Source organism: Geotrypetes seraphini, chromosome 3 (assembly GCF_902459505.1).
Source record: "Geotrypetes seraphini chromosome 3, aGeoSer1.1, whole genome shotgun sequence".
Classification (NCBI taxonomy): Eukaryota; Metazoa; Chordata; class Amphibia; order Gymnophiona; family Dermophiidae; genus Geotrypetes; species Geotrypetes seraphini.
In genome coordinates this window covers 244,093-259,999 of record NC_047086.1, presented here as the reverse complement: position 1 = coordinate 259,999, position 15,907 = coordinate 244,093, and the positions used below count along the sequence as shown (strand labels likewise).

General features: G+C 44.4%; 1 protein-coding gene across 5 annotated transcripts in view; it reads left to right on the top strand.

Moving 5' to 3' along the window:
* The window catches only part of GTF3C2 (general transcription factor IIIC subunit 2), a 357,778-nt gene that overhangs the window by 190,563 nt on the left and 151,308 nt on the right, over positions 1 to 15,907 (top strand). For all 5 annotated transcript variants that reach the window (XM_033936535.1, XM_033936537.1, XM_033936536.1 and 2 more), the window contains 2 exons: positions 3,810 to 3,927; positions 12,497 to 12,528. In XM_033936535.1, coding sequence (XP_033792426.1) covers positions 3,810 to 3,927; positions 12,497 to 12,528 — 150 coding nt within the window. The remainder of the gene's footprint in view (positions 1 to 3,809; positions 3,928 to 12,496; positions 12,529 to 15,907) is intronic.

Sequence of the window (15,907 nt, the reverse complement as noted above, 5' to 3'; positions counted from 1 at the left end):
ACCTGGTCCTCCTTGCATACATTCACCAAGTTTCACCCTATCGATGTGGTGGCCAAGCAGGATGCTGCCTTTGATACCTTTGCTAATCTTCTTTCTTGAAAATCCACACTGTAATCCGGGAACCCGCCCTATCCTTCCTGATTGTCTGCTTTTCCAGGTACTGGTAAGCTGGATTTCTGTTTTCTGACCAGCCTTTATAATAGTGCCATCAAAATGGGCTTTGCATTTAGTTTGGGGGGCCCTAGTGTAGTCGCCCCCTTAGAACATAAGAACTTAAGAATTGCCAGTGCTGGGTCAGACCAGTGGTCTATTGCTCCCAGCAGTCCGCTCCCGCAGCACCCCCAGGTCAAAGATCAGGGCCTTAACTGAGATCAATCCTACCTGTGTACGTTCCAGTTCAGCAGGAACTTGTTCAACCTTGTCTTGTGTTTTCCCTATAACAACTGCCGGAACAGCGTTCCAATTTTCCACCACTCTCTGGGTGAAGAAGAACTTCCTTACGTTTGTTCGGAATCTATCCCCTTTTAAACTAAACTAAACTAAACTAAGCCTTAAGTTTATATACCGCGTCATCTCCACAGAAGTGGAGCTCGACACGGTTTACAGGTATTAAAAACAAAGAAAGGAACTCCAATGGAAGGAAGGAGGGTTTGGTAGGTAGGAAGGTGAGGGGGGAAGAGAGGGGGAAGTTACATTTTGGCGAAAAGCCAGGTTTTCAGATGTTTTCTGAAGTGTTGGAGGGAGGTCGAACACCGGAGATGGGCAGTAAAGCTGTTCCATAGCTCAGTGATCCTAAAGAGGAGGGATGTTCCGAGCTTTCCTGTATGAGAGATGCCATTTAGAGAAGGGAAGGATAGTTTGAATTTCTGAGTGGATCTGGTGGAATGAGTGTTCGAGAGCCAAGATAAAGGAAAGAGGGGAGGAAGGATGCCGTGAAGAGATTTGAAGGTAAGACAGGCACATTTGTAACGAACCCTGAGGAAGACTGGGAGCCAGTGAAGCTTAGATAGAAGCGGGGAGACATGGTCGAATTTGCCTTTTGTGAAGATTAGTTTAGCTGCGGTGTTCTGAATCCGTTGGAGTCTGATAAGATTTTTCTTTGTTAGGCTTAGGTAGATGGAATTGCAGTAGTCAAGTCTGGAGAGAATGATGGATTGGACAAGGACAGCAAAATGATGCTGGTGGAAGCAGGATCTGATTTTCCTTAACATATGAAGATTGAAAAAGCATTTTTTTACTAGGGAGTTGATGTGGTCGTTAAAGGACAATGTAGAGTCAATGGTGATTCCCAGAACTTTGCTAGAGTGCTCAAGCTGTAGATTGGAGCCAGAGGAAAGAGGGATGAAGGAGGGTAGATGATCCAATTTTAACTTTAGAGAGTGCCCTGTCGTTCTTCCTACCTTGGAGAGGGTAAAAAAACCTGTCTTTATCTACTAAGTCTATTCCCTTCAGTATCTTGAATGTTTCTATCATGTCCCCTCTCAGTCTCCTCTTTTCGAGGGAGAAGAAGCCCAGTTTCTCTAATCTTTCGCTATACGGCAACTCCTCCAGCCCCTTAACCATTTTAGTCGCTCTTCTCTAGACCCTTTCTAGTAGTACCGTGTCCTTCTTCATGTACAACGACCAGTGCTGGACGCAGTATTCTAGGTGAGGGCGTACCATGGCCGAGTACAGAGGCATGATAACCTTGTCCGATTTGTTTGTGATCCCCTTCTTAATCATTTCTAGCATTCTGTTCGCCCTCTTCACCGCCGCCACACATTGCGCGGATGGCTTCATTGACTTGTCGACCAGTACTCCCAAGTCTCTTTCCTGGGGGGTCTTTCCAAGTACCGCCCCGGACATCCTGTATTCATGTATAAGATTTTTATCACCAACATGCATCACCTTACGCTTATCCGCGTTAAACCTCATTTGCCATGTCGATGCCCATTTCTCAAGCGTGTTTATGTCCTGTTGCAGGTCTTTGCAATCCTTCTGCGTCTTTACTTCTCTAAATATCTTTGTATCATCTGCAAATTTAATCACCTCGCTCATCGTACCAATTTCCAGGTCATTTCTAAATATCTTGAAGAGCACAGGTCCAAGCACCGAACCCTGCGGCACTCCGCTCATGACGCTTTTCCAGTCCGAGTATTGTCCATTTACCTCCCCCCCCAACTCTCTGTTTCCTATCCGCCAACCAGTTTTTTATCCACATGAGTATGTCACCCTTGATTCCATGGCTCGCAATTTTTCAGAGTAGTTCATGCGGGACCTTGTCGAACGCCTTCTGAAAATCCAGATATACAATGTCGACTGGCTCGCTCTTGTCTATCTGCCTATTTACTCCCTCGAAGAAGTGAAACAAATTCATCAAGCAAGATCTCCCCTTGCTGAAGCCATGCTGGCTGGTCCTCATCAGATTGTGTCCGTCAAGGTGATCAATGATGCGGTCCTTTATCAGCACCTCTATCATCTTTCCCGGTACCGAGGCCAGACTCACCAGTCTGTAGTTTCCTGGATCTCATCTCGAACCTTTCTTGAAGATCGGTGTAACATTCGCCACTTTCCAGTCTTCCGGAATCCTTCCCGATTTGATCGACAGATTGGCTATCAGTTGAAGCAGTTCAGCTATAGTCCCTTTCAGTTCCTTGATTACCCTCGGATGGATAACATCCGGTCTTGGGGATTTATCATTTTTAAAGCCTATTAATCTGCCTGCATACGTCTTCTAGACTGACTGTCAACCTTGTCAGTTTCCCGTCTTCGTTTCCAGCGTATAGCCTGTCAGCTTCCGGTATGCTGTGTATATCCTATTCGATAAATACAGACACAAAAAATGTGTTCAGTTTGTCAGCGATGGCTTTGTCCTCCTTTAGCACTCCTTTAGCACCCTTTATTCCATGGTCATCCAACAGTCCCACCACTTCCTTCATGAGTCGTTTCCCCTTAATATATCAAAAGAACAGCTTGAAGTTTTTCGCCTCTTTGGCTATTTTTTCCTCATAGTCTCTTTTGGCCCCTCTTACTGCCTTATGGCACCTTCTGTGATGCTGTTTGTGCTTTTTCCAGTTTTTGTCCATTTTTTACTTTTTCCTTTCCTTAAACAAAGTCTTCTTGTCTCTGATCGCTTCCTTCATCGCTACAGTGAGCCACGCTGGTTCCTTGTTCTTTTTCTTCTTGGATTCCTTATTGATACGCAGTATATATAGAGTTTGCACTTCGGTGACCGTGTCCTTCTGTCATTGTAGACTGTGTCTCCTTATAGCACTGGTTTTGTTGTTCAGGTTTCTGTTTCCTGACCTGATTCTCTCGTTTTTCATTGTTGCTGTTTTGCATTTGTTTATATGAGCAGAATAGATTTAGTTGGGGAATTTCCCCGTTCCCCTCTCTCTCTCTCTTGTTCTTATCCTCTACAGATGTGCCTGGCTTCTTTAAGACTAACTGATCTCCACAGGGACAGTGGGGAAGGGGTTTAAGTCCTACAAAGTCCTGGCGGGTGGAGGGAAATAACCCACTGGTTCCGGTATAAAGTGTGGATGTACAAGAAAGAAGATGAACAAATGTAAGAACCTAATCTTTCGTTGCTATTATTTGGGTTTCTGCCAGGTATTTATGAGCTGGATTGGCCACTGTGGGTTTGATGGATCATTCATATGTAACTATCTCCTCCTATTTGTTTGAAAAGTATTTCCTTAAGGTTAACTCCTGTTATTCTATCTTGTATGTGTCACCTCCTTCTTATATGCTTATTTCCTATGCCGTCTATTAAGATGTCATAAAGTGTAATTGTCTTTTGTCTGTGTCTGGGTGAATTTCCTGCACAGACTCCCCAAATGCCAAGACTGGGCCTCCTGGCAGCTGCCTTTTCAAGTGGGAATGTTGAAATCTACAGTCTACCACACCCCGAGTCCCTGTACACACACCAGAAAATGCAGGTAAAAGGTAGGAAAAGACAGACATTTCCCAGACTGCCTTGTTTTCTAGAGAATTAGTAAGAAGCCTCAACAAATAGGTGTTTTCATCTCGTACAAATATTCACATTTAGACTAAATCGCCACCTTTTTGAGGCTGCTTTGAACTGTTCCCTAATTACCTGGTTTGCTTTAATGCTTGTTTGCCTTGAATAGACTGTAAGCTCTGTCAAGCAGGGATTGTTACAGTGCAGTGTACATCTAGTAATGTTATAGAGAGAGGTTGTAGTCATAAATATGTCACTGAACAAGCCCTGCCAGTCCTTGAGGCTCAGGCTGTCTGGGTATCCCTAATCAATTTGGATATAAGAGATTAGACATCATTACTCTGACAAAGCTTAGAATTAATGCGTTAATTGTGCAACCCTAGTTTTGATGTTTTAGAGATGGCTCCCTGACTGTATTTATCATGAGCTAAATTGGTATTACAGAGAGCTATGGTTTTCAATCTTATAATGAATATATGTTATATGAAAATGCACAGTTTACACCCGTGATTGATTAGAAGGAGCCCAGTAACTGATATTAGCTGTCCAGAGATACTTTTTTTCTCCATCGTTTCTGCTTTTTTGTTGGAATGCTTAATTTTTATCAGTCATGCTCTTTAATGCAATTCAATTGAACCACAGATTTTTGGATAGATGTTAATTATCCCCAAATCAATTGAATGATTTCTTATCAAGATATATCAGAGAGGTTAAGAAAATTCTTTTTCAGCTTTATGTGATATTCTTGTGTTTCTCTTTTTTGTGAATACCATTATTTTTGCCTTGACTTCTGCGGTTTCCTTTTCTTCTTTGTTTTGTTGATTTTCCTTACCTAAAGATCAGTAGCCGCTTTCAGTTTAACTCGCCATCTTTTCACTTCCCTTATTTTTCCCACCCTTCAAATTCTTCTCCATTTTATTGAAGACAGCGCGTTTGGAGAGCCTAGACTACACTTTAGCATTTACTTCAAATCATACCATGCTTCCCAGGTGGGAGTGTATCTGGACATTAGACACACTTTCTCGATTTAAATTAATTGTCAAGCCTCCTTTGCTGGGTTCTATTACCCTTTACTGTCTTTGTATTTCTAGATTTGCAGATGGGATACTCCAATGCACATTGGTAGATTAGTCCAGTGTTTTTCAACCTTTTTTGGGCAAAGGCACACTTGTTTCATGAAAAAAATCACGAGGCACACCACCATTAGAAAATGTTAAAAAATTTAACTCTGTGCCTATATTGACTATATATAAAGTAATTCACTTGAGTGCCACCGCCGCCATCGGGAACAGGCCGGCGCCAAGTTCTCCCTGCTTCTCTTCCCCGCGGGGCCGACCAACTCTCGCCACCTGTCGTCAATTCTAACGTCGGAGAGGACGTTCTAGGCCAGCCAGGCAGTGATTGGCTGGCCCAGAACGTCCTCTCCGACGTCAGAATTGACGCGAGTGGCGAGAGTTGGCCGGCCCCACAGGGAAAAGCAGGGAGAACTTGGCGCCGGCCTGTTCCCGATGGCGGCGGTGGCACTCAAGTGGTTAAAGAGCCGCAGTTTGCCGGCCTAGGGACAACACTGGAGGGTGGCCAGCTGTGCACCCCCTTGGGACATAAACCCCCCCACCCTGGTATGCCACTATCTGTACCTCACTCCCTCCCTATGGCCAAAAATTCTCCTTTCTTCTATTCCCCGTGTACACAACCATCTCTTTCCCTCCCTTCCTCTCTCCAAAGTCCATGCCTTCTGTGTCCAAACACTCATTCCCTCCCCCACCTCAGCATCTCTTTCCCTCCCTTCCTCTCTCCCAAGTCCATTTCTTCTGTGTCCAAAAACGCATTCCCTCCCCCACCTCAGCATCTCTTTCCCTCCCTTCCTCTCTCCCAAGTCCATTTCTTCTGTGTCCAAAAACGCATTCCCTCCCCCACCTCAGCATCTCTTTCCCTCCCTTCCTCTCTCCCAAGTCCATGCCTTCTGTGTCCAAAAGCCCATTCCCTCCCCCACCTCAGCATCTCTTTTCCTCTCTCCCAAGTTCATGCCTTGTGTCCAAAACGCACTCCCTCCCCCCTTTTGTGTTCCGTGTTTGCCACCCAGCCCATCTTTGCAACTTTCTCAGCAAAACGAAGCTCAAGCCGCGAGGCTTGTCTTCTGCTTCCTGCCTGCCCTGCCGCGCACAAATAGCCAAACGGAAGTATTCTCCGACGTCAGCGCTGACGTCGGAGGGCAGGCTTTGCTTAAGCCCTCCCTCCGACGTCAGCGCTGACATCGGGGAACGCTTGCGATCGGCTATATGTTAGCTGCAGGGCAGGCAGGAACAGAAGAAGAGCCTCGCGGCTCGAGATGTATTGAACTCCGCGGGTCCCCCGTCCAGCTCTCTCCTGTCCACGTGGGGCGGACCGCCCCTCTCCCTAGACTGTGGCCTAGGACCCTGGGGGAGCCCGGGCCCCCTGTCAGCTCCGGGCCCCTGAATGCAGGACTGGTGGTACTGCCCTGATGGCGGCCCTGACCGTACGGCACACCAGGCAACATCTCGCGGCACACTAGTGTGCCGCGGAACAGCGGTTGAAAAACACTGGATTAGTCACCCTGTATCATCATTTCTTTCATTTCTTCACAGACAGACTGATAATGTGCCATTATATACAGGTGCAATCTCATTTTCTCCAAAATTGAGAAAGCTATTACTTCCTTTAATAAACATAGGAAAATATCCTGCACTAGCAAGATAATACTGTGAGAATAATTTTATTAAGGATTATTTCACCCAATCAACATCCCTTATTGATTGTTCCAACTGGCACTGATTCCAATTTCAGATTTCTTTCTCTATAACTAAGGTTCTCTCATCTATGAGACTCACAACTTGTTCTTGAGATACAAATCCTCATCCTGGCTTAAAATCCTAATTACGGTATGGTTCCTGTTGTTCTATCGATAGTAAATTTTAGTCTTAACTACTGGGATCATTCCTTCACAATGGAAACAGGCCATTCTAAGCTAATCTAATTCTTTTTCCTCTTGGATCCCTTGTTGATATGCGGTATACATAGATTATGCGCCTCGGTGACTGTGTCCTTAAAAAGGGACCATGTAGCGTTTTTATAGTGCTTATCCTCTTCCTAATCTTCCCCACCATGACTCTCATCCCTTCGTAGTTTGAGCTCTGCTCCTAACTTTAAATCTTCTATTTAGGTTCTACCTCTGGTAAAACACTTTAAGAACATAAGAATAGTCTAACTCAGTGTTCTTCAACCACCGGTCCATGGACCAGTGCCGGTCCACAGAAATTTCCTGCCGGTCCACAGGGCCAGCATGTGCATCAGGCCCCAAACAGTATTCTTCAACCGCCGGTCCACAGTGCAGTCGATGCGGCATTATCTTCGAGCCAGCTCCCTCTTCCTAACTGAATCAGTGCACAAAGCCACAGGCAGTGGCTCCTACAGGCATCCTGCGACTGAAACGGAAGCCTTCTCTCTGACGTTGCAACATAAGAGGGCAGGCTTCCAGATGAGGCACGGGATGTGTAAGGTGCAATTAATACTATTATGGGGGTGGGGTCTGGGGTGAAGATTGGGTAGAGATGGGTAGGGTCTGGCCCATGACTTAGCCCAGTGTTCTTCAACCGCCAGTCCACGGACCAATGCCGGTCCACAGAATAATTCTTTTATTTTTGCCGGTCCATAGGTGTAAAAAGGTTGAAAAACACTGGTCTAACTGGTTCAGACCAATGGTCCATCAAGCCCAGTAGCCCGTTCTCACGGTGGCCAATCCAGGTCACTAGTACCTGGCCAAAACCCAAAGTATAGCAATATTCCATGCTACCGATACAGGACAAGCAGTGACTTCCCCCGTGTCTTTTTCAATAACAGACTATGGACTTTTCCTCCAGGAACTTGTCCAAACCTTTCTTAAAACCAGCTAAACTATCCGCTCTTACCACATCCTCTGGCAATGCGTTCCAGAGCTTAACTATTCTCTGAGTGAAAAAAAATTTCCTCCAATTGGTTTTAAAAGTATTTCCCTATAACTTCATCGAGTGTCCCCTAGTCTTTGCAATATTTGACGGAGTGAAAAATCGATCCACTTGTACCCATTCTATTCCACTCAGGATTTTGTAGACTTTAATCGTATCTCCCCTCAGCCGTCTCTTTTCCAAGCTGAAGAGCCGTTTTAGTCTTTCCTCATACGAGAGGAGTTCCATCCCATTTACCATCTTGGTCGCTCTTCTTTGAACCCTCTCCAGCACCACTATATCTTTCTTGAGATAAGGAGACCAGAACTGAACGCAATGCTCCAGATGAGGTCGCACCATGGAGCAATACAGGGGCATTATGACATTCTTAGTCTTGTTAACCATCACTTTTAAAATAATTCCTAGCATCCTGTTTGCTTTTTTGGCTGCTGCCGCACATTGGGTGGAAGATTTCATCATATTGTCCATGATGACACCCAGATCCTTTTCTTGGGCGCTAATCCTCAAGGTGGACCCTAGCATCCATTAACTGTGATTCAGGTTATTCTTCCCAACATGCATCACTTTGCATTTATCCATATTAAATATCATCTGCCATTTGGATGCCCAGACTTCCAGTTTCCTAAGGCCTGCTTTTTTAAAACTGTTGGAAAGAATTATTTATTCTATTATTAACTAGTTCTAAAATGTGCTTTTATTTTTATTTTTTAATGGAGACTAAGCCAGACTCTGTTCTGCCTGCCTGCCAGAAACTATCTCTATTAGCAGATTCAAGCTTACAAAACTGTAGAACTATAAAAGGCTATTATCCTATGGAGACTAGCTAAGTAAAGTTTGTTCTTTTAAGATCTAAACTGTCTTTAGAAGGGAACCTACAATTGAGCTTTTCTTCCCAAAGCTCTTTAGAAGGGAACCTATAATTGAGCTTTTCTCCCCAAAACTCTTTAGAAGGGAACCTACAGTTGAGCTTTTATCCCCAAATCTATCAAAGCTCAGAGCAAAATAATGTATACTTACCCAAAGATATGTCTTCTACTCTTCTTTTTTTTTCTTTTCAATTTTTAACATACACCACAGTGAAGGAAATACTGAAATACAGACATCAATCAGTCCAATACAATTTTGAACAAAATTTAAAGAAGAAAAATATAATCTAACATAGTCCACCTGAAGGGGAGAAAAAGTTTTCAAAAGAACCCCCTCCTTGGTGAATAATACTAATACAGTATCAAAGCAAATGCGAGCAATAAACATCCTTCCTATTTATTTCAAGTCCACATTTATACTGGTTCAGTCTGGTCCACTGTACCCCTTTACTCTCTAGAAAAAAACCCAGTTGGGCAGGTTAAAAAAATTGTACTTGTTTCCTTGGTAAGAAACAAAACACTTACAAGGGAATCTTAATTGGAAAATCGCTCCTAAAGAAATCACTTTTTGGCGGTATGTCAGAAATTCTTTCTGACGAGATTGTGTCCATTTGGAAACGTCTGCAAATATATAGACCTTTTCTCCTAAATATGAGACCTGTTTCATTTTAAAGTATAATTTCAACAGCATTTCTTTATCCTGCAAAAAGACGAGAGAAACTAACAATGTAGCTCTACCTGACACTTCTATCTCTGGCATCTTCTACTTTTCTCCTCTCAGAAAGAGAATGTCCTTTTCCCTCCTTCTCTCTTCTCAGAAAGAATGCTCTTTCACGGTTCACATCATTTCTTCAGGACAGATCCTTTGGGGTTCAGTCCCCTTCCATACCCCAACCTTCATCTAGTAAGAAACTCCCATGCAGGTTGTTCCAGGGCTCCAAACATTTGCCCATATTGTTTAACCTAGTCCTCAGTCCTTTAACTCTATTAATACAAGAATCTACTATTCTTTCATTTCACATGTATGCTGATGACATTCTTCTCCTTTACCCGACTAATTCCACAAATCCTGATTTTCAGTCGCTTCACAGTTGTTTTAAGAAGATTGCAAAATGGTTTTCTAACCACCATCAGGCCACTAACCTCACCCTGAGGGTTACCTTTCCCTATTAGGCTCATAAAATCACCGCAGTTGATATTTTCTGCTATCATGGTATACTTTTGTGGGTCAGCCGTGGGCAGCATATTGGAACCACTGCCCTTGGCTTTGTGAAGAAACATGTGTGGCTTCCTGGAAGGAAAGTGGAGGAGGCTGCCAAGCGACAGGTACACACCATGGGGGGGGCACAAGCTTGGGACACAGAATGGAGAGAGAGGGGGACATTGGGACATAGGAGGAAGGGAGCGCATGAACTTGGGACAAAGGAAAGAGGGGGAGAGGGCATGATCCTGGGACACAGAATGGAGGGAGGGGGCATAAAATTAGGGACATAGGATAGAGGGAGGGAGAGAAAGAGATGCTGAGGTGAGGAAGGGAATAGAAAGGGAGAATTGTTGGGCATGGGTATCTGAGAGGGAAAGAGAGATGGTGCACATGGGGGGAAAGAAGGAGGAGAGTTGTTGGGCATAGGGAGGGAGAGAGAATTATTGGACATGGTGGTAGGAGAGGAGTGAGGTAGAGATGCATGGGGAAGAGAGAGATGAGAGGGAAAAATGCTAGATGTGGTGGTGGAGACAGAACAGTGGGACAGGTGGAAAGGGATGCAAGAGGGAGGATGATGGACATGGTGGATTGGATTGGAGGGAGAGATGTGTCGTGGTGCTGAAGAGGGATTATAGAAGGAGAAAAGTTGGGTATGGGGATGGTGGACAGGGGAGAAAGATACTGCACAGGGTACGAGGGACGAAAAAGGGAGAAATGTTGGATGTGGCAGTTGGGGCTGGGAGAGATGTACACTGGATCCCTCTCTCTTTCCCCACTCCTTTTTGCAGCAATGGAGGGAATGAGAGAAAGAGAGATGGTGGACAGTGAGAGAGAGAGGGATTCATGTTTGACATGTGGATGCAGGAGAGAGAGGAAGAAATGCTGTGTAGGGGTTGAGAAGGGAAAAAGGGAGTGAGGATGCTGTACAATGGGAGGGAGGGAGAGAAGAGAGAGGAAGAAATGTTGGAGCATGGTAGGAGGAACCAGTGGACAGCAACCAAAGAAGAATTTGCAAAAGATAGGAAAGCATGTGGTCTCGGCATTCCATGTTAATCAGGAAGTACATTTGCCTGTTTTTCAACCTACTGGTTCAAAGAAGCAAGCCCATATTTTGAGAAAATTGGATATACGCAGAGTTCTGCTTGCTACCTAGAAGTCACTAACGAGCTTTGTCTCTCTGACCATCTGTTTGTGTTGACTCATTCTACCAAGCGGGGTGCTCCCGCTTCCAAGACCACGATTTCCAAATGGATCTGTAGGGCTATTTCGTCAGCCTACCTTATTTCAGGGAAACAGTCTCCTGTTTCTGTTAAGGCACATTCCACCAGGTGTATGGCTTCTTTGTGGGCTGAAGTCAGAGCTATCTCCCCTGAGGAGATTTGTAGGGTAGTGACTTTGCACACGTTTGCCAAGTTTTACAGAGTGGATGTGGCGGTGAGACAGGTCTCTGCCTTTGGGTCCTCGGTTTTTATGCTTTATGCTTGGGTACTAACTACAGGTGGCAGCAGTGCTCCTTGTGAAGTAGAAGAGTCACAGAAAAAATCCAGAGTGGATTCCTTCTGCAGATGGCTCGCGGCCTTTGGGCGATAACCCACATGTCTAGAATGACTCACCTATCTACAGGAAAAGATATTAAGGTAAGGACATAATTTCTTTTTTGTGAGTTGAAATTTTATTTTAACTGCATAACAATTTTTAGATTCTGATTCTGTTAAAACTAAAGTCTAGTATTAACCTTCTCTGCATCAAGTCTCCAAAGAAATTCACACAGAATTGCAAAGTACAGTCATTTGTTTCTGAATTACTATAATCTCCACCAACCAAAGGGAAGACCAAAGTGCAAGAGCTCAAACACCTAGTAACATAGTAAATGACAGCAGATAAAGACCCAAATGGTCCATCCAATCCGCTCAACCGTACCCTCTCTTTAAATTACTGATTTCATTTACATTGTCCTTTTTCCTAGATATTTCTTGGCCAAAAACCCAGAACTCTGCCTGGTACTGTGCTTATCTATGATTGTTTTATTGTAATTCCTTAGGTATAAGCAGAATATAAGGTTTTTTAAATGAATAAAATTACTGGCAGCTCCTTCAAATACCTTTGCAGTATACATGAACATAAGTGCATAAGCATTGCTATACTGGGACAGACCAAAGGTCCATCAAGCTCGGTATCCTGTTTCTATCCATTTTCTGTGGGAGACTAGGTTCTGGGAAGCTGGAGTATAAATTCCAAGGAGGCTTTGTTCACTACTGGATTTTCACATTCTTTTCAATAAGATATGAAAAATGTAATAAATAAAATTTAAAAAGCAATATGGTTGAGTTGGGAGAAGAGAAGTGAGTGTGGAGCTAGTTGGAACAAAAGGAAAGAGTAGCAAATGCTGGTGGGGAGAGAATTCAACATTAGCATCAGGATTAAGATAATTGAAAACTATTCTTGCCTCTGGATCTAGGGTTCAGAGTTTATTTCTTTAAAAAGCATCTGGAACTTCTTTTGTCTCTTTTTTCCTTTCTAGATTCTCATTTGGCTAAGTACACCATCTGCAAGGTGAGTGTATTCTGTTTATAGATTTATTTGCCATTTACCCACTTGTTGCTTTCATGCTTAAATTTGCTATATATTTGAATATAGACAATGTCAGTATGTTTGACCATTTGTAGATTTCTGTGTACTGTTGATGATCTTTTAATGTTTATGGTTGCAGTCTATCCTTCTTCTAAGGACTCTTCATGTCTATCATAAGCATGCTTGAATTGTGCTGTTGTTTTTTGTACCTGTCCACCATCCTCTTATCATGATTGTTATCACTTGTACCTTATCATCCTTACCAGACCAGAACTTGCAGGTGCCCATCATCCATTATGTAGAGATAGAGAAAGCAAAATTGTGTACTGTCCTATAAGGATGCTATGCAATTTCAGCATTTAAGTATTACTCTTACTCTTTCTCCAGCAGGTAGGAGATGGTTTTCTGTGCAGCTCCTGAGCTGGTTTCTTGAGGCTTGCTCCTGGTCTAGTTAGCTAACTGATTCCCAGTAGAGCAGGGGGAATTAATTTCTGACTGATCTTTGGTCTTGGGACATAACCCAAGGAGTTAGGTCCATTCCCTCTCCATACTTGTCCTGGTCAGCCAACAGAATTTAAAAGTAAATAAACAGATAAAGATATCAAGGAAAGGTGATAAAATTCTGAGGAAGGAGACATCTGTGGTAAGAGTAATATTGCTGTCTGCCTCCATTGTACCTCATCTGGAGTATTGCATTCAATTCTAGTCTCCTTATCTCAAGAAAGATATAGTGACACTAGAAAAGATTCAAAGAACAGCGACCAAGATGATAAAGGGGATAGAACTCCTCTCGTATGAGGAAAGACTAAAAAGGTTAGGGTTCTTCATCTTGGAAAAGAGACGGCTGAGAGGAGATATGATTAAAGTCTACAAAATACTGAGTGGAGTAGAACGGGTACAAGTGGATCGATTTTTCACTCCGTCAAAAGAAATAAAAAAGCTCCAAATGGTTCAAAACACTGCAGTAAAAATTTTATTTAATGCAAAGAAATATGATCATGTCACGCCTCTTTTACACAAAACTCATTGGCTACCTATAGAGCATAGGAATTCACTAATAATTTGCTTATCTAATATAATAAAACGCTAGGCCACGCATGCGCACTTCCTATGCGTGCGCCGGTTTTCCGTGAGCTGTAGCGACACATAGGAAGTGCGCATGCGCGGTAACCTCTCCCTAGGAGTCGCATGCCCCTACAGTACTCTCTCCCTCTCTTCCTTCGCAGCCGCCGTTCCCTGTTTGTGCTTCTTTAATAAAAACCTGCTTCCTACCTCCCCTTAAAGTAACTTTGCCGTCGCCGCCACCATGGTTCCCTGTAACAGCGGCTCCTTTCACGATCCGACTCTGCTGTTCTTCGGTCTGCCCTGCTCCTTCCCTTACTATATTTTTAAGTTGAAAGACGAGGCAGCGGCTCCTCTCAGGATCCCCACCTACGTCGGAAGTCCAATGCAGTCAGGGATCTTGAGAGGAGCCGACGCCACCGTGTCTTTCAACTTAAAAATATACTAAGGCAAGGAGCGGGGCAGAACGATCTTCAAAATGGCGGCAACTCGATCTCCGTTCCTCCGGGGGGGGGGGGGGTCTGGGAGGAGAGGGATCGCGGCCACTAAGCGCCCCCACCGAGGAGCCCAGCAACTTTCCGCTGCCCGGGACCCGAGTCATTTGCCGCCCCCCCTCTTCCCTTACCGCGGGCCCGACTGGCGATTTAAGCAGCATGTGCAGCAGTCTTCACACGCTGCTTGAATCGCCATGTGTAGTCGGGCCCGCGGGAAGGGAAGGGAAGGGGGGGGGCGGCAAAGGACTCGGGCCCACGTTTGTAGTCGCGACTGTGGGAAGAGAAAGGGGGTAGAGGAAACGCTAATGCTGCTGCACAGGGAACTGGTGTGGGGGGAGGGAAATGGAAGGGGGAACAAATGCTGCTTTGCACAGACAGACAGAGGGAGGAAGGGAGACAGAAAGACAAGAAGAAAGACACAGGGGCAGGTGCACAGGGAACTGGTGTGGGGGGAGGGAAATGGAGGGGGAGGGAATGCTGCTTCAGACAGACAGAGAGAGGGAGGAAGGGAGACAGAAAGAAAAGAATAAAGACACAGGGGCAGAGAGATATACAGAAAGACAAACAGACAAAGGGGGCCAAGGACAGAGAGACAGAAAGAAAGACAACGGGAGTCGCGTCAGGAGGGGTGCGGGATGCCGCAGAGGGAATTTTTCCAATGGGTGCAACTGGGTGGCTGTCGGGAGCCTCTGATCAGGGGCAGAGCAAGGTAAGTGTATCATAGGGATAAGAAGGAGGAGGGGGGGAGAAAAAGGAAGGGACGCCTACTGCTGGACAGGGGGAGAAGGAAAGAGGTGCTGATGGACAGGGGGGGTGAAGAAAAAGGAACAGAGGCCTAATGTTGAACAGGGGGAGAAGGAAGGTGCTGCTGGACAGGGGGGAGATAAAACAAAGGGAGAAGGGCTGCTGCTGCATAAGGAGAGCTGTGAAGGGGTGGTGGTGGACACAGGGGAGGTAAAAGGAAGGGAGAATGGACAGGGGGAGCAGGCAAGGGGTGGTGATGGACAGCCAAGGAAAAAGAAAGACAGAAAGAAAGAAAGCAGCTAAGGAGAGAGAGAGAGAGAAAGAAATAAAGAGAGACACACACACATATATTCTAGCACCCGTTAATGTAACGGGCTATAAGACCAGTCCCCTATAATCAAACTAGGACCCTACGATCTACTGCACATAATCTCCTTACTATTCCATCATTGAAACATATCAATACAATGAGGACTAGTATTTTTTCTGTTAATGCTCCTTTTCTCTGAAACAGTATCCCCAACTACTTGCAGGAAAATACAACACTTATCAAATTTAATGTGATGCTGAAGACATTCCTTTTCCGCGATGCCTTTGTAACCCAAACTGTCTTTTTAAGGACGACTTAGTTTTAAGAAATATTTCTATTTTCAGTTCCCCAACCTCTTAATAATAATAATAATAATAACTTTATTTTTTCTATACCGCCATAATCTTGCGACTTCTAGGCGGTTTACAGTGAAAGAGAGCTGTATAATCAGCGAATTACAGGGTGAGTACAGGTAGGAAGTCACTGAGTAATCGGTGTTTACAGGTTACAAATAGGTTACAGTATAATCTTAAGTATTTTACATCAAAGGGGCTGGATGGTCAGTGAATTACAGAATACAGGTGGTGAGGAAGACACTGAAAAGTCAAGAGAAGAACAGAATACATTTGTGAAGAAGCGTAGTATCAACATAAAGAGAAAGATTTTAGGATGGGGGGGGTGTTGTCTGGCTGGGAAATAAATCTATTGAATAGAGCGGTCTTGATTTCTTTCCGAAAGGCGCCATAGGTCT